At 45.7% G+C, this 22,744-nt stretch overlaps 1 protein-coding gene across 1 annotated transcript in view; it reads right to left on the bottom strand.

The window, feature by feature from the left end:
- CLNK (cytokine dependent hematopoietic cell linker) overlaps positions 1-22,744 on the bottom strand; it is a 165,628-nt gene that overhangs the window by 25,568 nt on the left and 117,316 nt on the right. Inside the window, exons 9-15 of the mRNA XM_019453524.2 lie at positions 16,568-16,593; positions 16,335-16,354; positions 15,199-15,309; positions 7,819-7,846; positions 4,886-4,904; positions 2,197-2,278; positions 596-636 (exon numbers count right to left, since the gene is read on the bottom strand). Coding sequence (XP_019309069.2) covers positions 596-636; positions 2,197-2,278; positions 4,886-4,904; positions 7,819-7,846; positions 15,199-15,309; positions 16,335-16,354; positions 16,568-16,593 — 327 coding nt within the window. The remainder of the gene's footprint in view (positions 1-595; positions 637-2,196; positions 2,279-4,885; positions 4,905-7,818; positions 7,847-15,198; positions 15,310-16,334; positions 16,355-16,567; positions 16,594-22,744) is intronic.

The following is a 22,744-nucleotide window of genomic DNA, read 5'->3' as shown; positions in this document are numbered from 1 at the left end:
CAACAGAAAGAGAGTGCAGAATTAGACCTGAACACAGAATCTCCATAGCATATGGGTTGAAGAAAGAAATGCAAAAGAACACACTAGATTTGTTTGAACAAAATAACACTAACGATATCAAAACCCACCACCAGTAGGAATACAACACTATATTCATATGTTGCTGTAGACATCTCTGCAGACAGGCATCCTGTTGAGTTTTATCTTTACAACCAGTAAGAGAAGTCAGTTTGATGTTCTTAATTTGACAGACTTAAGATAAATCTATTGTGTTTCACCCAAAGAATTGGCAAGAACTAAAAGTTTGTCAAAAACAACCGTTGGAGATGATGGGGAATGAGGAGGACTCATAAGCTGTTGGTGACGCCAATGTCTACTTTGGAAAATGCATCTAGAATTTTTTGGATTTAATTATGGACAAAAATCGTTATATTGACCTAATGGAATACTATCTATCAGTGAAAATGAGCTAATTACACCTACAGACGTCAGCTCAACGACGGTGAGTCTCACAAAAGCAAAGTCACAGTGCCGGAACATCGTAGTGTGATGGCTTACCTGTTTGTTTCATAATTCTTGCATAAGGCGCTCTTACCTCTGTTTTGTGCACTTTGGTTTTTCATCACGAGTGGTGAGCTAAAGGAAATGTTAGAATTGACAGCATGTTAGTGTTTCCCGTGGTGGGTAAAATTCCACGCAAAGGCAAGGCCAGTCACAATGGACTAAGTCACGTTTACAAAGCACTTTATATTTCACCGGCTGTGCTACATGAGTTTCTGTTTTGTAAGGTAATAGGAGGCTGGTTCTTTCTCTCTTTTCTCAAGACAGGCAACAGATATGGAACAAATTGACCCATACAAGTTCTTTCCATTGTATTTCAACGAGCACATATCATGATTCTTTGCTTTTGGGAGCCGTGAATTCAGACTTTCCTTGTAACTACGGTCACTCTAGAAAATGATAGGTTGGAGCTAATAGTCTACAGAAATTGTTTACCAGTTGAAGAAGAGTGAGTCATAGCAAGCAAGAGGAGAATAGAAATTATTTTGTTCCTTCTTGAAATGTGAGCTAAGTGAGAAAACTGTGGATTATTATAAGGAAATCTGTAAGAGAAAGAGGATTATAAAAATGTAATAAAAGACGATTAAAACAACAATATGCAAGAGAAGGAAGGGGGGTAATGGGGATGGAGATCATGCCCCTGATATGCAGGCCTGGCAATGGCAATGAGAGTTGACATTCGTTGGGCACTTGCAACAGGTCTGGGAAAAGTCAGCATTCATGGACTGCATTCTCAGAATCAAGCCATTATAGGAAGCATGGACTACTGGAAAGTGTTTGGGTTTTGAAGCTGGACTTGACTTTAGTGGTAAGGAACTCCACCTCTCTGGGTCTCATTTATTGCCTCTGGGGAGTGGGTCAGAACTATCTCCTAAATTCAGTGTGGCTTCAAACTGGGATCTGCTGGATGAAGAGGGGTTTTCCAAGTAGCGAGAGGGTGGGAAGAGGGAAGAAGTGGTATAGACAGGGGAATAGCACGTGCAAATGTCCTGCATTAAGTGACAACAAGGATTGAGATGGTGGGAGGCTGGCATGAACTGAGGCTGGGGCCACCCGGCCAGTCTGGGATCATGGAGGAACTTAGAAGCAGTTATTTTGGAGGCCCTGGAGTTTGTTTTACTGAAGCCACCACTAATTTACAGTTACAGTGACCTTGGGCAGTGAATCACTGGCCTGAGCCTTCGCTTCAGTTGGGACAGCAGTTGTCACAATAACCTGATCAGGCAAGTGTTAAATCAGATAATGGCATTTTCAACGCCCAAACCATCTCTAAAGGTTTGTTCAAAAGTAGCTGTAAGTTTATGTGTGGTCATCAACTGGGTATAATTAGAAATGGCCAATTTTTCCCCCAGATTGTTTTGCATCCGTTCAGTTAATCCTGTCTAGTTAACATCCAAGCCTTCAAATCTCCCAAACTTCTCTCACAATGAATCACTTACAAATTGCAGGAAGCATAGTGCCATTTGCTTCCATAATGGTTGTGACTTGCAGGTTTCCCTTGGGGCCATCGCTGGGCTTCATTAGCAGAGACCAAAGAATCCCCATGTCTCAGGACACCTTGGTGAGTCATTACCCAGGACGACACCTGGCCTGACCGCCACGCTGAAGCCCAACAAGGAATTCCTGGCTCCTTACCTGGTGATGGCAAGAGGAGTCTCTTGAGTACTTTGATTTTGTGACAGGTGAATCGATTCAGGCTTCATCTGGCAATGAGGGACTGCATGAAGAAGTCACATGACGTAGTCAGGTTGTAAAAGGAAAATGATTGGGGACCTACTGGAACTTCTGTAATTTTATCTGAGTGATCTCTGATTAGTAGGAGCGGGCTGTCGGTGGTCAACAGAAACTATAACTTAACATATTCTGTAACACCCCTGGCTCCTGGGAGTAGCTTCTCCCTGAAGGTATAAAAACTTAGTGAATATTCAAATATCAAGATTACTGAATTTGGAATTCATCACTGGGCTTCCCGAAACACAGAATATTACATCGGGAGGTATTTGGTATTGGAAGGGCTTGACGTAGAAGTGAACTGAAGTTGAATTCTGCATTCAAATGAAAACTTACATGGGAACGTAAATCACGAAGTTAAACCTAAGAACTGTCCTGAGCAATGTAGGCTATGGGGTGGCCCAGTGCTGGCCCGAGCACTCCTGAATCCCCTCACCTCTTGTGTGAAAGGGCAGGAGAGCTCCCAGAATTCTGATGTAGACCAGTAGTTCCTACCCGGCAACCAGCAGGAATATGTTTTTGTAATTTTTCTCCTTTGATCTTTCCGTTTTGAGAAGTTCTGCCAGCCATAAGGAACTGGAGTTCTTTAGGAATTACATATGCCGTGGGTGTTCCCACTATTTATTTCCTTTTCATCATGAATAGATTTTAACCAGCCATCCAGAATCACTGAGGGCATGTAATAATACTAGGAGGTGAAAGGCCATAAAACACTCTCCCAGGGGCTGTCCTGAGCAATAAAGTTAAGGAAGCATATCAACACTGATGTGTCTTAATTCTGGTCGTTGCTCTGTGTTTAGTCCAAGGTCGGTCACAGACTGGACACCTCTGGTTGAAGGTCTGTGATTACTTGCAATGTTATGGGGGTTGATGACTGGTCTACTAGTCACCCATCCCATAAAATCCTTTCATGGCAATGTCATCAGCAGCCCTCCAGAGCACATGCCCCTCATGAGCTGAACAACGTGACATCATTGCTCCCCATGAGCTGAATGACGTGACCTCACTGCACTGATAATCATGGAAGTCCAAGGCAACAATATCGAACATTTTAATGTGAGGGTGTTGAGCTTTAGTGTGGAAAGCAGCACAGTTTCCTGTAGTTCTTAACATTATTTAGAATCACCAACCAACTCCCATTCCTCCGTCAGGGACCCTTGGGAATCTACAGAGCCTAGTTAGGCCTTGCTCGAAACTAACTCCTTTGGCATAAAGAAAAGCATCCTTGAGACCCACAGAGGCAACATGACGTGGCCCAAACCACACAGTGAGTTGGTGGCAGCCTCTGAAATCCTAACCCAGTATTGCTTTGTGGAACTATGCTGCCTGTCTTCAGTCTTTGGCCATGGTTCAGGCCCTTCGGCTTTGGACGTAGTTCATCATTCAAAGTGAATGGTGAATGGTATTTAAAAGGTGAGCATGAGGGGCGCCTGGGTGGCTCAGCTGGTTGAGCATCTGACTTCAGCTCAGGTCATGATCTCACACTCGGTGAGTTTAAGCCCCGCGTCGGGCTCTGTGCTGACAGCTCAGAGTCTGGAGCCCGCTTCAGATTCTGTCTCCCCCTCTCTCTGCTCCAACCCCGTTCATGCTCTGTCTCTGTCTCAAAAATAAATAAAATCATTAAAAAAAATTAAAAAAAAAAAGAAAGAAAGAAATAACACTATCCTTGGGGTACCTGGATGGCTCAGTCGGTTAAGCATCCAACTTTGGCTCAGGTCATGACCTCATGGTTCATGGATTCGAGCCCCGCATGGCTGGAGCCTGCTTCAGGTTCTGTGTCTCCCTCTCTCTGTTCCCCTCCCCTGCTCACACTTTGTCTCTCTCTCTCTCTCTCTCAAAAATAAATAAACATTAAAAAATAAAAACAAATAAAAGGTGAGCGTGAACTTACTACTGCTTAGTATCTTGCCAGCTACTGAGTGAGTGTTAGATTGTGTTGCACAATGGCACCAACGATGTGCACACTTGTATGTGCACGTGCATTCCAATGAGGGCATGCGTGTGTGTGCAAGGGTGACATCAAAGCTGCAGAGACTAAGAGCTTCCATGGAGCAGTGAGTGGGCCGGCCACGTCTTTCTAAAGTGGCAGGGGCTGGGGCGCCTGGGTGGCTCAGTCGGTTAAGTGTCTGACTCTTGGTTCCTGCTGAGGTCATGATCTCGTGGTTCGTGGGTTCGAGTCCTGTGTCTCTGCGCTGGTAGCGTGGAGCCTGCTTGGGATTCTGTCTCCCTCTCTCCCTGCCCTTCTGCTGCTCACTATCTCTTTCTCTCAAAAATAAGTACATAAACATTAAAAAAATAATAATAAAGTGGCAGGGGCTGACAGGGTGCCTCCTTCTTGTCAGTTGCCTGTGGCAGGAGAAGGACCTTTAGCTCGCCCCCTCCCCCAATTTAAATCACCTTGTTTCAACCAGAGGGCTCTTGGGTAGGTAAGAGATCCTCAGCACAACTGGATCACACCATCACGCACACACGCTGGGGTTCATCCATCCCAGGCTCGGAAACAAGCCTTTTGAAAACTGACTAATGCTATAAATCTGGAAATGGAACTTGACCTAATGATATCAGGGTATGAAAACAAATGTAAACAGCTCACCTCTCTCTGTTCCGAGGACCTGGATTGAATAAAAAGAAAATGATAGTGTTGAGTGACTCTTGGTGATGGAGAATTTTACATTAAACTGTGTGTTTTGGAGCAATTGCTTAGTAGAATTTGGGCAACATTTTTGTTATAAGGATAGATTTTTTTTAAAGCCTCTAAATAATTCTCCAAAAGACTAGGCAAAAATCAAAATGTTATGCTCTCTGTGTGATACAAGAGGCAAATAAATATGCAATCTGCTGATGAGACCGTAAATTGCTTTGACTCTAATGAAAGCAATTGAACCATTGCTGTCAAGAACCTTAGGAATGCTCTCACTCTCATCCCAACAATTCCACGGAAGACACTTTGCTCCTAAGAAGACACCTGAAATCTGGGCCAAGTTCCGTGCACAAAGATGGCCAGTGAACCATTGCTTACAGGGTCAAAACCCTGGAAACAATCTACATGCCCACCGAAGTGAGAACCGTTAAGTAAAGTTTGGTGAATACTCACTTATTATATATGCATTTTTTATATATTATATATTTATATATATTGCAATATATATATATGCATTGCAAGTATTTATGTAAACTATGAAATAGGATTATACTGTAAGTATATCTCCACGTTACATGGAAAGTTCAGGCTAGAAACTGGGCTTATGATGTATCTACATGCAGGTGTGTGTGTGTGTGTGTGTGTGTGTGTGAGCTGACCTTGGATTCCAGGTCTTCTTACATTGGCTTCACAGACAAGAAGGCTTTAGCAACAAATAGCTTAGAGAGGCCCCGAATGTCTTGTCTGAGACTAGGCAACAGACACACTCTTTTGCTTCGAAGACCTCGGGGTCCCCTTGGGTTCTGGAAAGAGGACATACTTTCACCATGGGCAGCAAATCAAGGCAAATCTCTAGGCTAAGTGAAAAGGGTAGTGAATCCATTCTAACGAGTGGTTTGAAAGTCTCCCACTGAGTCTTCCCCAGGACTTTGGACCTGGCAGCTCAAAGTGCTCTGGAGGCTGTTGTTCTCAGGCCTGTCAAAGTTGCTGAGGGAGCAGAGCTGTAAACACGGCTCAGAAGCCATCCATCTGGGACAGCAGGTGACTTTTAAAATTGAGATCCAGCCAACTTTTTCTTGAGGGCTCTGGAGTTACAATCAGATATAATTAGAAAAGTGGGATAAAACCTCTAGTTTCTGTACTTTAACTTTTGTTAGGAAATAAGCATATTAACTTAAAAAGTGATACCTCCTTATTTCCCTCCCTTCACCTGCCTTTCCTTTCTTTCCTTCCTCCTCCTCCTCCTCCTTTTTTTTTTTTTTAACTACTTTAGCTAAGAGGTATGTCTGCATTTCTTAAGGCAGAGTCATAGTGTGGGGATTAGATCTGGACTTTCAGGGGCTGGTCCCGTCTTCTGCCTGCTGTGGGGTGGCTTTTGTGGTGGAGAAATGGTCTTGACCCTCAGCCCAGACAATGGGGAAGTGTCTTGGCAAAAGATAAGGAGGAAGAATGTGTTTTTCCACTAGGCCTTGTTGTTCTTTAGATGATATCCACTTCTAGCAGAATGCCAACCAAAGTTGCAAAGAAAATCAAACTATCCTGCATGACCCCTGCTGTCTAAAGCTGACCTCTCCACTTCCTCCTGGCTTGTTAGTGATTGGAAGGCCTATTGTCCTCACAGGCTGACCAATGAGTTATGGACTCTAGGTCATTTTGGGTGGCAGCCATCTGCTACTTGTGATGCATGAAGTAGACCCACAGGAAGAAAGGGGTGGAGTCGGAGAGTGCCCAGGGGCAGAGCGCCATACCACTTGGGAAAATCCAACAACTCCCAGAACAGGGGGAGCCGGATGGAGTCCTGATTGGAACTAGGGCTGTCCTTCTCTTTCAGCAGTTATGTGCTGTCTTCCTTGCCAGGATTATCTTACGGATGAGAGGTGGTAAGTGTCTTGGTGAGTGACAAGTGAGAAGTGTGACTTTTGATTCTAGCATTCTCATAAAGCCAAATAAGAAAAGACACAAGGACAGACAGAACAAAAGAAAGAAAATAAATTAACCTCTGCAGTCTAGATATAAGAGCATAGGTCAAACACTAAGACAAGGACCATGTTCCTCAGGAAGCCAGTGAGAATGAGGTGAGACCACTGTGATTGCTGGACAGAGACTTCCCATCAGTCATGGCGGACCCATCCCTTGTTAGGGAACTTCCTTGTTGGGGGTTAGGGAAGTGAGTGTGGAGGGGCTCAAAGGCAGCTCCATGTTACCTGACTTTCATGCCATTTACTGAGCCTCTACTGTTCACTTGGTCATTTATGCCCTTGCTTTGACCTGCTTTAGCTTTTTGACAACTTTGTCAAGAAGGGTAACCATCTCTATTTTGTGGCTAAGAAAACAGAAAGAGGGGTGGGGTTGTGTGTGTGTGTGGGACTTGCCCAAGGCCACAAAAGTGGTATGTGACACAGCCGTATTCAAACCCAGGTCTGTGTGGGTCTGTATCTCATATATATGTGTGTGTGTATATATATATATATATATATATATATATATATTTTTTTTTTTTTTTTTTTTTTGTACCAGGCCATCCTGTCTTTCCTGTGAAGAGAAAATGGTGACATATAGTACAATTTCCAACATCTTAGTTCTATAAAGCTGGAGACTGGAAGCCTTTGATGGAGGCTTTATGTCTTCCATGGAAACTGGGATGCTCTTGTCTTCATGGTACCAGTGAACACTGGTCTATTCAGGTAGCATAATAGGACCTTGGTCTCAGATCTGGATCTTAACTTGTTTTGTTTTAGTTTTCTCACCTTCAACGTAGGGATCATAATACATCTTGAGCATAGCTATTATGAAAATGAAGTGATAAAGTCTCCGAATCAAATAGTATCTTGCCTGTCACAGACGTTAAAGCACAGAAATTCCCTTTTTTGAATCTCAGGACTTACCTCATGCAAGTCCTTTAAGCTTATCTGTCTGCAAGGAAGAGAAATACGGTGTTACATAAAATACAGTTCATAATGGTCCAGATAAAATCATTCTGAGCCCTTAAAAACCTTTGACTGCACTTTCATTGCCAAATTAACAGCCCATGGTCCAGTGCGATATTCATCACTGTTCTGTAAAGCAACCGCCAGGTTATTTTTCTCATAATTTTCTAAGCAACAAAAGAAGTTACGAGGCAATATGAAAGGTGGTGACAGAAAGGACACCAATAAGCAAGCTTCTTATTTTCGAAGAATTTAAATAACGTCCCCATTTCTCCTGACATTTGGTTTTTCGTGTCGAGTTTCATTAGCACAGTCAGACCTGCTATTATTACCTTGATTGCAAAGCTCTTAGCGTTTTGCTTTGAGGAAGCATCAAGAGTCTTACGTATGAAGTTAGGGTACGGAGGGATCCCAGGAAGCCACGTGTCAGAGAATGGATGCTTCTGGGAGAGGAGACCGAGAAAGGAAAACCATGGAATGAATGATGGGGCAAGAACTCAACACACAGTGTGCTAACGTGGGCCATTCTTCCTTCAGAAGAACCAGCAAGCCTTTCATGGACGCTGACGATTACATCAGTTCGCCCCCCTGAGCCTCATTTTTCTCATCTGTGAAATGGCCACAAAAGCATTCATCTTAGAGGGTTATTGTAAGGATTGCTAGTGACAAGGATGACAATGTGAGGTGCTCACTGGGCACTGAGCTGTTCGGATGTGGTCAAAGTCACATAGAGGGGGGCGATGAAGGACACGGGTTGACAGGCATATTCTGTCTGCCAGGTCTGCCGGCAAGAGACTGGTCCTGAAGCAATGCCAGGAGGTTGGGGCGGCAACACCAGCCCCAGATGGACCCTGTTGATCTAGAGTGATAGTGATGAGCCCAGGAGCACATAGCACTCAGATCTGCATCCTGCTCTCAGACCGCCAAGCAGCAAGCAAGTGGACTGAGGTCCACATCTTGTAACCTGTTTCATCAGCCCCTTGGGGGTGATACATCTGCATACTACCTCGCCCCCCCATTTTTTAAATTATTTATTTTCAGAGACAGAGAGAGTGCGGGCGCGAGCGAGCATGAGTAGGGGAGGGGCAGAGAGGGAGACAGACAAGCAGGCTCCGTGCTGTTAGCAGAGTCCAACATGAGCCTTAATCTCATGAACTATGAAATCATGACCTGAGCTGAGATCAAGAGTCTGGTGTTTAACTCCCTGAGCCTCCCAGGTGCCCCCTACCTACCTCTTTTAATGGGGCAAGTGGGAAGCTAAAGAGATACGATCAGAAGTAATAAAGTAGAACAGACACCCATAGTATTAATTATTTGGGTTAAATTGAGACTAATTTCTGACTTTGATGTTTAAGAGACTGTCATTTTAGCAATACTGACCTACTGGCCATGTGGCTTTGAAATGTGCAATTGACTTTAGACTTGTGATTTTAAGTTACAAGAGCCAAGCTGTGTTCGACTCCATTTATAAAGAGTTTTAACTGTTGAAGAGCCCTTGAATTTTTCTAGATTTATAGATTTACCTTATTAGATTTATAAAAGTTGTTAAAGAAAGTGTCGCTCATTAGGGTTTAAAGTTAGATGGATAAAGGTATTTCAAATATTTAAGGAAATTTAACTGAGTTTGTAGATAAGTCTTATTGTCTAAGATTCCTTAACCTATTGAGTGTGTCCTTCAGTTTCGATAAAATTGCTCAGTTTATAAATATAACAATATACTCTATAGATGGAAATTTGAGGCTTTAGGAAAGCTAGGTTTTGGAATTGGTAATATTAAAAAATGGATTTTTGAGAGAGAGAGAGAGAGAAAGAGAGAGAGACAGAGTGTGAGCAGGGGAGGGGCAGAGAGAGAGGGAGACACAGAATTGGAAGCAAACTCCAGGCTCTGAGCTGTCGGCACAGAGCCTGAGGCGGGACCCGAACTCAAGAACTGTGAGTTCATGCTCTGAGCTGAACTTGGACGCTTAACTGCCTGAGCCACCCAGGTGACCCCGCCCCAAAACGGTTTTTAAGTCAAGAACCCAGGTAATTTTAGGCGTCTTTTCAGTGCACAACAAAGTCTTTGGGCATAGAAATGTCTATGTTGAGAAGATTCCCCAAGTTATTTGTCCCCTTTACCCGTAAAATGAAAGCATCGGGCTTTGGGTGATGGCAGTGGGGGTCTCCTAAATGAGACTTACGAAGACAGAGAGAGATCTACACAGTCACAAAATGGAAGAGCAGGGTGGGGACTTGGTCCCCTCCCCACGCACCACCCTGACTCTCCGAGGCATCTTTCGGCTCCTGTAAGTTCTGCTGTGTTCTGTTTTGGAGACAGCCAACAAAACGTGGCCACCAACTGCATGGCATGAATAAGCATCCCCACATCCTTTCCTGTGCACAACAGGTGCTCAGTGTGCATTTGAAGATAATAAATTTTACTTTAAAAATAGCTCTGGGACACCTGGGTCGCTCAGTGAAGCGTCCCACTTCAGCTCAGGTCATGATCTCACAGTTCATGAGTTTGAGCTCCGCATCGGGCTCTCTGCCGTCAGCGTGGAGCCCGCTTCAGATTCTCTGTCCCCCTTCTCTGTCTCTCCCCCAACTGCGCTCTCTCTGTCTCTCAAAAATAAGTAAAACATAAAAAATTTATAAAAATAGCCCTTCATGAGCCTCCCTTAGATTTCACTTAGTTTTAAATAAACCGGATTTGAATCCTCATTCTGCCATCTATGAGCTCCGTTACCCTCAGCAAGTGAAGCCCCTTCTCTGAAGCTTGGTTTTCCCACCTGTAAAATGGGTAACCCCCGACAGAAATCGGGTGGGTTGATTAAGGTTCTCATGAAATAATACCTGTGAAAGCTGTTTGGAAGAAAATAACACCCTCGATCTGCGGGACACCTTTAACAGCCACTTTCTTTGAAATTAAACTTTCCCTCAGAGATAATGGTAGGCCTCACGCACATGTAGGAAATGCTACAGAGAGATCCCGTACGCACTTCACCCCATTTCCCCCAATGGCAACATCTTGCGGAATATGATAATAATTTACATCCATACTCTAAAATCAATGGTTCCCACCCAGAAGTCCCTGCTCCCATGCAAATTTGTGTATCCTTGCAATCCGTGCTTCCTCTCTCTTACAGGACTATGTTTTCTCTGTATCGCTACAGATTTTTTTTTTTCCCTTTCACTTCCCAACTCATCAGCAGGTATATCTGCGCCCCTGAGACTGCTTGAACTTATGTGGCACCAGCTTTGCCGGCTGCAAAGGGAAAACTGTAGTTAGGCAGACAGGTGTTCGGTTGGTTAAATAGCAGGTACCTTATTTAAAGTACGTTTTGGCTGAACCCTGCACTGTGGGGTTGGAGTTTGCTAGATGCAGGGAGACGTCGCGGTTCGTGACCTCTCTGCCCTTCTGTGTCCTCATCAGTAAACTGGGGGTTGGGATATTGCTTTCTGCTCAGTGTGGCTGTGGGACTAAATGAGGTAAAGCATCTGAAAGACTCCAGAGTGTAACAGGAGCTCAGCAAATGTCTTCCTGTTCCGATGACTCAGGATGCTTTTACTTGGGGCCCCGCGTCATGGTATTAACATTACAATGGATACATCATTGGAAAGTTATTCCCTTACTAATCTCTTTCTTATTGTGTCAGAGAGAGAGTCTCAATGTAGCAGTGGTTATTTTATGCAAATATTGCTTTGCATTTTAGTTCTCTTCCCTTTTAGGAGAGAGAAAATTCCGCGGGTCTGAAACCGCGGTGCAGTTACTTATGGTAATGAAGTTTCCCTTTTGAAAAAATTTTTTTAATGTTTATTTATTTTTGACAGAGAGCGGGAGAGACAGAGCATGAGCTGGGGAGGGGCAGAGGGAGAGGGAGATACGGAATCTGAAGCAGGTTCCAGGCTCCGAGCTGTCAGCACAGAGCCTGACGCGGGGCTCAAACCCACGGACCAGGAGATCGTGACCTGAGCCAAAGTCCGGACGCTTAACTGACTGAGCCACCCGGGCGCCCCCGTCAATGAAGGATTTAAATGGCATTCTCCTGAACTGGAGTGCTTTGATTCAATGGTCGCTTTTGGTGAACCCAAGACTTAGCTTTAAGATAGAGAATGGCCGAGCCGGTGGAGACAACTGGCTGTTGTAGCAACAGCTGGACCCACGTTCACCATTGGGAGAGGGGGGCCGATGGCGACAGGCTGCAGATGTCAGCTGCGTTCAGGGGCTGCAGTGGACTGCCACACGTACGTCACAGCCTCCCTTCACAGAGGGCCGTCTACCTCCCAAGCCTACGGAGCAGCCGATGGGAAGGGAGCGGACACTATTTTTCCTTGGCTGAAGCAGCTCAGCTCTCTAATGTCCCTTCTGTTTTGAGAGAAGGGGAAGCTAGCAACAGCCTCACGTGGTTGTTTACAGGCAACGTCTGGGTCCTTAGTAATGGTCGTCTGACTACAAATAGGGGGCCCGACTCAAAATGAATTTGGAAGCTCTGCTTCTGTGGCACAACTCTTTCTTATTCCTCGTGGCATTCTCAATGTCTGGCACAGGCCCTGCATGGTGTTGACCCCTCAACAGTCCTACACCAACCCTGTCACGTTGGCCGAGTGACCTAACTTCTGTGTATCTTAGTGACCTTACGTGCCCAGTGGATAGGGAAGTGGTTTTTACCCAGCACCTGCCATGAACCAGCCACCGAGCCCTAGAAAATCCATACTTTATAGGGCTGCTGGAAGGATCCGGTGAGATGTTATACGGAATGTAACGATTCTCTGGAGGGCTTTACGGTGAAGAGACCCAGCCAGGTTCCCGTCACTTGCAAAAATGATTAAACAAATTTAACCGTAACTGCAGAAACCCCAGAGACACAAAAAGCAAACTTGGAAAGATTTCAGAGCCACTGAGGTGGCCGGAGTGATGAGGGACTTGTCTGTGGATCAAGGGAGGCGCCATTTTAGGCACTAGGAGCCTGGGCGTATGTAGGTAAGGCCTAAGGGCCTGCAAAGCTTTAGTGGCAGATATATTCCTAGAACCTGGCTCCCCCTGGGTCCTTAGCCACAGGCTGTGCCTGTGTCTCACCTCTCAGAGCAATTAAAGCTGCTGCTGGGGAACAATACTTTTTAAAAAGCTTTCCTAATTATTTTCATGTAAAGCCAGGATGAGAAACATTGCACTAGAACGTATAGCCTGTATTTCAAGAGAAAAATAGGGTTGTGGGTGCCTAATTCTGTTGGGTACAGATGGGACACGATGTTTAGGCGTTTTTCCTTCCTTCCTGTGCTGTGACACATATTATCCTAGGCGCTCGAGAGAAATCTCATACCTCCTCCCCTCCACTCTGTCACACGGGGACGCTCATGTTGCTTGCACAAAGAGGGGAACTCAGAACTATTTAAGAGCTTTAGGCGGCTATACAGCCAGAAGTGGCTCAGCTGGGACCCAAACCTCGTTTTTTTTCTGCGTGAAGAAACAGAAGAAAGATCAAATCCTCTTTTTCTCCACACCGAACAACCTCATCGCCTCTGCTATTTCATTCATCCTATTTTCTATCTCTTTACTTCTCTGCGTTTTGACCAGTTCCTACACCCATTAGCCTATTTGCTCAGGAGTTTCAGGGATGGTACATTTTACGTTCCCGAGTCTGATGACGCCACTTCCTGGGGTTGATAGCATGTTGCCTTCCTGTCTCTCGTGCTTTGAAAATAGATATCAAAACAGAGCAAATGTGGGGACTCCCAGCCTGGCTAGGACCCTCTGGAAGCTGCAGAAGGAAATACATGTTTATCAGACACGTACTATGTGCCCAGCCCTGTGCTAGAAACTACACACCCCAACCTTTTGGGGGTGTGTTACCCCCTGCCCCCAACCTTTTGGGGGTGGAACAGACTTGTATCCAAATAATTATATGGTGTGGGGAGGGCACAATAGGACACGGCTCAAGGTAATAAGAGCACAGTAGATGTTGGTCACGAATATGTCCTGGGCGGGCACAGTTGAGAGCTTGGCATGAATCATGTGTAATTCTCATGTTAGCCCACGATGTGCGTGGTCAGGGCTACTGTTATTCTCACTTGACCGCCGAGAACCGCTGGGGCTGGGCAAAGGTTAGTGTGTGCCTTAAAGCAGTTTCCCGACCTTTGCACTCTTGACTTTTCAGGGGTTATTATTCTTTGTTGGGGGTGGGGGGCTGTCCTGTACACCGTGGGGTGTTTAGAGGCCTCCCTGGCCTCTACCCACCAGATGCCAGGAGCATCCCCACTGCCCGACTCGTCACAACAAAATAACGTCTCTGGACATTGTTGGTTCCCCTGGGGGCAAAGTCACCTCCGGTTGAGAACCATTGCCCCAAATGTGCCAGTGCAGAAGAAGGAGAGCCTGAATTTCCACCGGGGCATTCGGAATGGACTCTTGAGAGCTTGTGGCTCTGCCCATGCTGCTAGGCAGGTAGAGAAGCCCACAGAGGGGAGGAACTTGCACGGGGGAGGAGGAAGGGAATGGAGAACGGATGGTCTCAGGAGGCTGCAAAGGATGAACAGATGAAGAGACGTTCACCAGAAAACTGAGGTGGAAATGGGCATTTTAGGTTCTTGAATGTTCCCCATCAGAGCCAGTGATGACTGGGTTTTCCAGAGAAGCTCAAAATGTGCCTGATATTTTGAATTTCTGTATCTATGAAGATTCAACTGACTGAAGCCGCGGGCCCCAACCGGCTGATTCAAGCTTGCAGTAAGGAAGCATCGTTCATTCCATGTAGGAACAAGAGAAAAATGCTAACCTCTGTTCTGTCTTCTAAAACAAGGCAGTTTGGGAAATTCCAAGTCTCTTGTGGGGGGGGGGGAAGAAGTCCATTCACAGTTGCTAACATTTTGTGATTGTCGCTGGCTGTCAAAGGTCCCGCACGTTTGGGAGGGGGGCTCAGTCATCAGCTGATAGTACCAGAGAGGTGGCTTTTTAATTATTTGTCCTAACGGCAATAATGTTTTCGACAAGTGGGTTATATTCCTTCCGCCTTGGTGGTGAGAAGCTGGGGGCCGGTATTGGTCTGCAGAGTCTGAACCCCTTTTTGGATTTTACATAAAAAGTTCTGATTCTGTTCTGGCACTTAACACTTTCTTTAACGACTAGTTCAGGTCTCAAGTGAGCCTTTGGGGCAATAACTCATTTTCTTACAAAGAAGATGTGTTTTCTGTTATAGAATCGGACTGCAGGCTTCTAAGACCCTTTTCCCTCAAGGCATCTTTGGCAACTCGAGGCACAGGAGCAGGGAGCCTGTTGGCAGGGGTGGCTGGTGGTCCTTGTCGCCCTCCCCTGCCCCCCAGCCTCCCTGGGCATTTCACCAGCGACAACCTCAAACCTGTCACCTGGGTTCTCTCTGGACGTCCGGAAAGGCGAGCCTCTGAGGGAGGGGTGACCAGCTGCTCTCCGGCTGGGGCGGCAGGGGCTGGTACTTCTTCGGAAGAATGCCAGGTGGCCTGAGGGAAGAGTCACAGTGAGAATGTGATCAGGTTTGTTGCACAGGTGGCTCTCCAGACAGCCCTGCCCTCCGTGTCCCCAGCTTTGGCCCAGAGGTCAGTTGTGGGGTGCCCCGATCCATTTCGGGGAGCCCCGGTTGTCAGAAAACTGTAGTCATTCTCCTAATGAGCCTAGAGCCCCCTCCCTGCTGTGTGCTCGTCCGTCTGGTTCTGTTTCCCAAAGGGTGGGATGGAACCTTCTGCAGGGTGTCATACGTTTCTCAATACGCCGAGTTCTAGGGAGGCTGGAAGACGTGAGCTCTGGAAACTCCCCAAAGAAACAGGAACATGTCTGAAGGTCAGTGAACGGCTCACTCACTCACTTATAAAGCGTACCGGGCGCTGCTGGCAGAGGCTGGAGATACAGACAGCAGAGACCCAGTCCTTGGCTCAAGTCATGTCCCGCTAGTGTGGCAGAGAGAGAAGCCACGAGAGGTGACCAGCAAGGCGTGGTACGCTCTGTGTCCTCCTGGGGCCCATGGGGGACAGCAGAGCGGCCGACTCACCCGGAGTCCGAGAAGTCGAGGCTGTTGTTCTCGCCTTCATGGGTATGTGTAATAAAATGATAGTTGTATTTCTGTATATACGATATAGAAAACTGCACGTACATGCCCAAATATGTACCACACCTTGTAAGTTCCGGGAACACATTTCCTAGTGTAAGTACCATCGGGGGGATTTCTGTGCTGAAAGGAGGGGAGAAGCGGGAGAGCTTAGAGCAGTGGGTTCACCAAGAACTGATGTGTGCCCGGATACGGAACAGAGGGCTGGGAGTGAGCGGACGGTTAAACGGATGTGTGACGGCTCATTCAGACCAGCTCATATTCATTTTCCAAGCCAACTTGTTTGTGGTTCTTTTCTTTTCTTTTCTTTTCTTTTCTTTTCTTTTCCTTTTCTTTTCTTTTTTAAAGTCTAGAGCTTTTCAAATTCTGGAACTAATCACTTAAGTGTCTAGCAAAATAAAATTTCTATGTCAAGCGTCTTACCGAGGAGGTGGGAAAGGAGTCTGCAAAGGAAAGAGAATCAGAAATTAAATTTATTGTTCGTTAAGCAGAACTAATGGCTAACTATTCGGGGGGTTTACAAACAGAAGTTAAAAATCCCAACCAAACTTCTGGGTTATATTTTTCAAGTGATAGCTAAGCCTTTACGTTGTCCACCTTCCTATGCTTCTAAAATACAGAGTGGGTGACAAACATGTTTTAACGATGTCACTTACCTTGCTTTCCTTTGCGGGTCTGTCTCCTAAAACAGAAGAGGAAGAGCAGTGAGTTTATGGAAATGCCGTCAAGCTTGTTTTACGTATGTTTAAGTGGAAATCATTCCCATTGGAATCGGCACTCCTTATCAGGGAAATACAAATCAAAGGCGCACTGAAATACCACCTCACGCCCGGTCAGAGTGACTCAAATGAACAAATCGGGAGACTATAGATGCTGGAGAGGATGTGGAGAAACGGGAACCCTCATGCACTGTTGGTGGGAATGCAAACTGGTGCAGCCGCTGTGGAAAACAGTGTGGAGGTTCCTCAAAAACTTAAAAATAGACCTACCCTATGACCCAGCAATAGCACTGCTAGGAATTTACCCAAGGGATACAGGAGTACTGATGCATAGGGGCACTTGTACCCCAATGTTTATAGCAGCACTTTCAACAATAGCCAAATGATGGAAAGAGCCTAAATGTCCATCAACTGAAGAATGGATAAAGAAATTGTGGTTTATATACACAATGGAATACTGCTTGGCAATGAGAAAGAATGAAATCTGGCCTTTTGTAGCAACGTGGACGCAACTGGAGGGTATTTTGCTAAGTGAAATAAGTCAGGCAGAGAAAGACAGATATCATATGTTTTCACTCATATGTGGATCTTGAGAAACTTAATAGAAGACCATGTGGGAGGGGGAGGGGGAAAATAGTTACAAACAGAGAGGGCAGGAGCCAAACCATAAGAGACTCTTAAGGACTGAAAACAAACTGAGGGTTGATGGAGGGTGGGGGAGAGGGGAAAGGGGGGTGATGGGCAGGGAGGAGGGCACCTGTTGGGATGAGCACTGGGTGTCGTATGGAAACCAATTTGACAATAAATTATATTTAATATAAAAAATTAAAAAAAACTTCCCTAAATTAAAAATAAGAAAATATATAAGCATCGTAAAAAAAAATAAGTAAATGAATAATCTCGATGATAATGTCAATTCAGGTCTGTTGAGGTCTTATTAGGTATCAGCACCAGGCTAAATATCTTAGTGATCTCATTCAATCCCTGCCTTTGTTCTAGAAGTGAAAAGACAGGGCCTGGGAAGTTACCCTTCAGTCATCCTGTAAATGGTAAAGAGTTCATTGTATGTGGCATGACTCACAAGATCCCCTCTTAACCACAAATTCTTTTTTCTTTTTTGAGAGAAAGAGAGAGAGAGAGAGAGAGAGAGAGGCAGAGAGAGAGAGGGAGAGAGAATCCCAAGCAGGCTACCAGAGCAGAGCGTGAGGCAGGGCTGGAACTCACAAACCTTGAGATCATGACCTGAGCAGAAATCAAGAGTTGGATGCTTAACTGACTGAGCCACCCCGGTGCCCCTTAACCACTAATTCTTGATTAGAATTAACATTCATAGGGGCGCTTGGGTGGTTCAGTCGGTTAAGCATCCGACTTCCGCTCAGGTCGTGATCTCACCATTCGTGGGTTCAAGCCCCACATGGGGCTCTGTGTGGATAGCTCAGAACCTGGAACCTGCTTTGGATTATGTGTCTCCCCTCTCTCTCTTCCTTTCCCCTGCTAGAGCGCTGTCTCTCAAAAATAAACATAAAAAAAAAAAGAATTAACATTCTTATATAACTTTATAGTTATTTTATTATTTCAAATGCCTGCCTAACACCTTCACTGGACATTTCTGAGCAGAGGAAAACAGCATCATAGAATCTTCCAGATGGCAGGGTTTCCTCAGGCTCCAAAATCCAACTTTTATTGTAGACAAAAGTAAGGACAGTTGCTCAAGACCGCCCCAGCCTAGGAAAGCCTGAATGAAGCCTGGGAACGCTTTTCCAGACTTCCAGGTAGTTTTAGTTCCACGATGCAGTTCAAGTCCAAGAGAATCACTGAGCTGCTGCTACCTCGAGCTCAGCGTAGAACCAGGCACTGGGGCTAAGAAGACAGCACGGCCCTTCCCTTGAAGGTGCTTATGCTTGGCCGGCTCACAGACCAAGTTCTAGGCTCTGGGGATATAACGAGGAGGGTGAGACCCTGTCCCTGTCGCCATAGAGTTTATACTTAAGAGGGTAGATGTGGATTGAAAACACTATTGGGGTGCCTGGTGGCCCAGTTGGTTAAAGGACTCTTTTTTTTTTTTTGAAGTTTATTTATTTTTGGTGGGGGAGGGGGAAAGAAAAAGGGAGAGAGAGAATCCCAAGCAGGCTCCACATTGTCAGCAGGAGGGTGATGCGGGGCTCGATCTCACAGACTGTGAGATCATGACCCGAGCCACGATCGAGAGTTTGACCTTAGCCTACAGAGCCACCCAGGTGCACCAAGCGATCAACTCTCGATTTTGGCTGAGGTCGTGATCTCATGGTTCTTGAGATCGAGCCCCGTGTCGGGTTCCAGGCTGACAGCATGGAACCTGCTTGGGATTTTCTCTCTCCTTCTCTCTCTTTCCCTCCCCCTACTTGCGCTCTTTCTCTGTCTCTCAAAATAAATACATAAACTTAAAAAGAAAACAGTATTGAAAATGGGATGAGAATCTCAGAGAGGTCATGGTATTAAAGGGAAACATGGGAGACTTAAGTCTGGCATGTCAGAAAAAGCCTCCTTGAGAAAGCAACGTTTACTGATCTGTAAAAATGGAGGTGACGTCAGAGATGTTTATATGGCAGTGGGAGGAACTGACGAGAAAGTGTGGCTCCTGTCATAGGTGACTTCAACCTTGGTGGATTACTGTTCTCACTGAGCTTTGTTTCCTTGTGTGTGAGACAGTGAAGCCGGACTGGATGAGTGGTTTTTAACCAGGCTCGGAAGGGCACCCTCAGCTCCTCCTGGGGAGTTAGGAGGGCTGGGGGACTGGTTTCTGGCTCCTCCTCCCATGTCCCACATCACAGAGGGCTCCATTTTGATCTCCTTCCAGATTTCTTTTGGGGAAAGGTCCAGCTGGCCCAGAAGAACACAACACAACACAACACAACAAATGCTTGTCTGGATGATTTCATAGGGCTCCTCCAGGTCTAAAAGAATTACTCAATTGGGCCTAATTATTAGTCTTTGTATCTTATTTTTGTGTTGGGAAAATACTTTTTAAAGAGATAGACTAGATTTCTCTGCACAAATTCAAACACGGATGGCAAACAGGAATCATCGATGTTCTTGGCATCATAAAAACAAAATAAGATCCAGGACGGATTTCAACAACAGCAGCAATCTGGTTAATGTTCGATCTTTGGCTATTTCAATGATGTTTCCCAAAAGCTTGGACCACATGATGCCCTCTTAAGGCGCCAAGTCAAAAAATGTAAGATTGGGGCACCTGGGTGGCTCAGTCGGTTAAGCGGCCGACTTCAGCTCAGGTCATGATCTCACGTCCGTGAGTTCGAGCCCCGCGTTGGGCTCTGTGCTGACAGCTCAGAGCCTGGAACCTGTTTGAGATTCTGTGTCTCCCTCTCTCTGACCCTCTCCCGTTCATGCTCTGTCTCTCTCTGTCTCAAAAATAAATAAACGTTAAAAAAATTTTTTTTAAAAATGTAAGATTAACTTCCCCTCGCTTTATGGCACGTTGGCTTTGCTTTTGGAGCTCGCTGGTGGACCATCTCGCTGTTCTTATTGCCTTTGCCTATAAGCTGGATGTTGGCTCCCTAAGAGGCCTTTCTTCACAGCTATCACTATATCTTTGGGGGATCAATTCAATTTACTGGAAAAAAAATTCACTAAAGAGACAGAGTATCTGGGATTCGGTAGAAACTGTCCATTTATCGTTTCAGAGGTATCTATCCCATTTGCTTCAGTGTCCATGGGCTTTGTAAAGGACATCTATCCTCCTCTTATTCATTGCTTATTATTGAGCACATAGTATTTGTCCAGCATGGATTCATTTTTGATATACTTATTGATGCAGGTGTTGGGGAATATAATGCCAGAATAAAAGTTGTTACTCCCATGTAACTTACACTTCAGTGGCAGAAGATAGAAAACAAATAAACAAAAGTACATGATGACAATGACAGGTGATGACAAAAGTGCCTCAAAGAAATGTGACAGAGTGAGGGGGAAAAGCAGGGGCATGGAGAAAGCAGGAGCATGAAGGGCTCCCCATGTGTCACGCAAAAGAGATAGGGTATGGGGTGACCTTTTTAAAAACAGATCCCAGAAAGCCTCTCTGGTTAGGTGATGAGGAAACAGAGGCCCGAGGAAAGTAAGGAAGCACATCACATGACTATGCGGGCAAGAGTTTCCCGACATAGGAAACAGCAAGTGCAAAGGCCCTGTGGTGAGATGAACACAAGAGGGAGGTAGAGTGTGAGTGGTGACTGCAGAGGTAGGGGAGTGCCCAGATCACCTGCCATCATGTAGGCTGTGGTAAGAGCTTTGTCTTAAACACAGTGCCTCTTTTGTATGCACTGTTCATGTGTCCTGTGTCTTCTTATCATATCACATTTTCTCCGGCATCCCTTAGTTTCCCCCCCTCACTTCAAAACTTTTGTATATGGCATCAACGGTAACAGCAGTGGAGATCTCGACCGTATCAAATATGCCTATTAGTTAGTAATCGTCTACACAGTCAAGCTTCACTTGTTCGTTGCTTAGATAACTGGATCCCTGCAAACCAGCGGGTGAGAGTGAATTTCAGGGATTCTACAAGCGAGAAACCTGCATCAAATCAGCAAAGTGCTACGTCACACGGTGATGCGGCTTTCCTGATAATTCATAAAATCCAACCAGCTTTGTTTGGGGGGGGGGGAGGGTTATTTAATAAAGTGATAACAACTCAAGCATTTGGGGTAAGGGAAGAAGGTGAGATGTGGGAGCTGGGTCTCTGGAGTTTGAATACTGATCCTGCTGCTTACTCTGGGCAGCATCGCGGCAGGTGCTCCATAAATATTTATGCAACGAGCCAATGGACCGAGGAGCGGCTGCGCCTCCTCATCTGGAAAAGCGAGAGATGGCTCCTCCCACTTCCCTGGGATTCGGGCGTGGAATGAATGGGGTAATGCGCTTCAAGCACGTGGCTTTTAATGCAAACCCAGTTACAAGCATTATTGTGCGATGGAAAATTAGAGGGGAAAGAGCAGTTCGTTCTCCTTATGAAGTACACAGATCTTCTCCAATGCTAGGACATATTCTCCAATGCCAGGAAAAACTCCCTATCTGTCTCCGAAGAAGTCACGGTTGTGATCTCCAAGGTCCTTCCCTTCTTGAAATTCAATACAGTGGGTTTCGCTGGGAGGAGGCTGCCGTGCTCGCCATCTGGTGGCCATATGGGTAACTAGCAGCATCTGCCCGGAGAGTGTCCTCATTCGCTCTTAGGTCTGCAACGAGATAGGTTGCACTTCCGCTGCAAAACTTACTGTTGCTTCGGAGGTAAGGTGGTGAGGGGAGCACAGCACCGCTGCGGAATCTGATGGACCGGCTTTGACTGCTACCTCCGTCATCTATTAGGGAGCAATCGTGGAGAAACGGTCAACGTTGCAGGGTTCTGTGAAATCAGAGCGAAGCATCCTGGGGAAGAATCACAAGACCTGCCTGGGGTGCCTTGGAGCAGCCCGTACCAGCTCACGAGGGCTCGTTGCTACGTTTTCGGGAATTTTGCAATGCAGTTGTTACACACCGCCATTATTACAAAATGAATTTAAGGTACGCTTCAGTTGTATCAGAGGCTGCCAAACTGCCTTCCAAGTGGCCGTGCCATTTTGCCTGTTCACCAGCAATATTTGAGAGCTCGTTTTGTTCCACGTCCCCGTCAGCATTTGGTGTTGTCGGTGTTCCGGGGTTGGGCCACGCTTACAGTAGAGTGTATAGTGGGCATCCTTGCTGTTTTCATTTGTATTCCCCCGACGAGGTCTGATGTGCAACATCTTTCCATACGCTTCTTGGCCGTCTGTGTATCTTCTTTGGTGACGTGATGTTGAGGTCTGTGGCCCATTTTTTTTTTTTTTTAATTGGACTGCTGGTTTTCTTCTTGTTGAGTTTTTTTGTGTATTTGTATTTTGTGTATTTGTATTTGTGTATTTGAGCTCTTTGTGTATTTTGGACAATAGCCCCTTACCAGGTGGGTCTTTTGCAGATATCTTCTCTCAGTCTGTGACTCGTCTCCTTCTTCTCTGGATACTGTCTTTCCTAGAGCAGAAGTTTGTAATTTTCAAGATGTCTGGCTCATCAATGATTTCTTTCATGCGTCACGCCTTTGGTGTTGTA

Source organism: Panthera pardus, unplaced genomic scaffold (genome assembly GCF_024362965.1).
Source record: "Panthera pardus isolate Hobbes unplaced genomic scaffold, ASM2436296v1 HiC_scaffold_13, whole genome shotgun sequence".
Classification (NCBI taxonomy): domain Eukaryota; kingdom Metazoa; phylum Chordata; class Mammalia; order Carnivora; family Felidae; genus Panthera; species Panthera pardus.
Note: the sequence above shows the minus strand (reverse complement) of the source record. Positions and strands in the feature narration are given on the sequence as shown.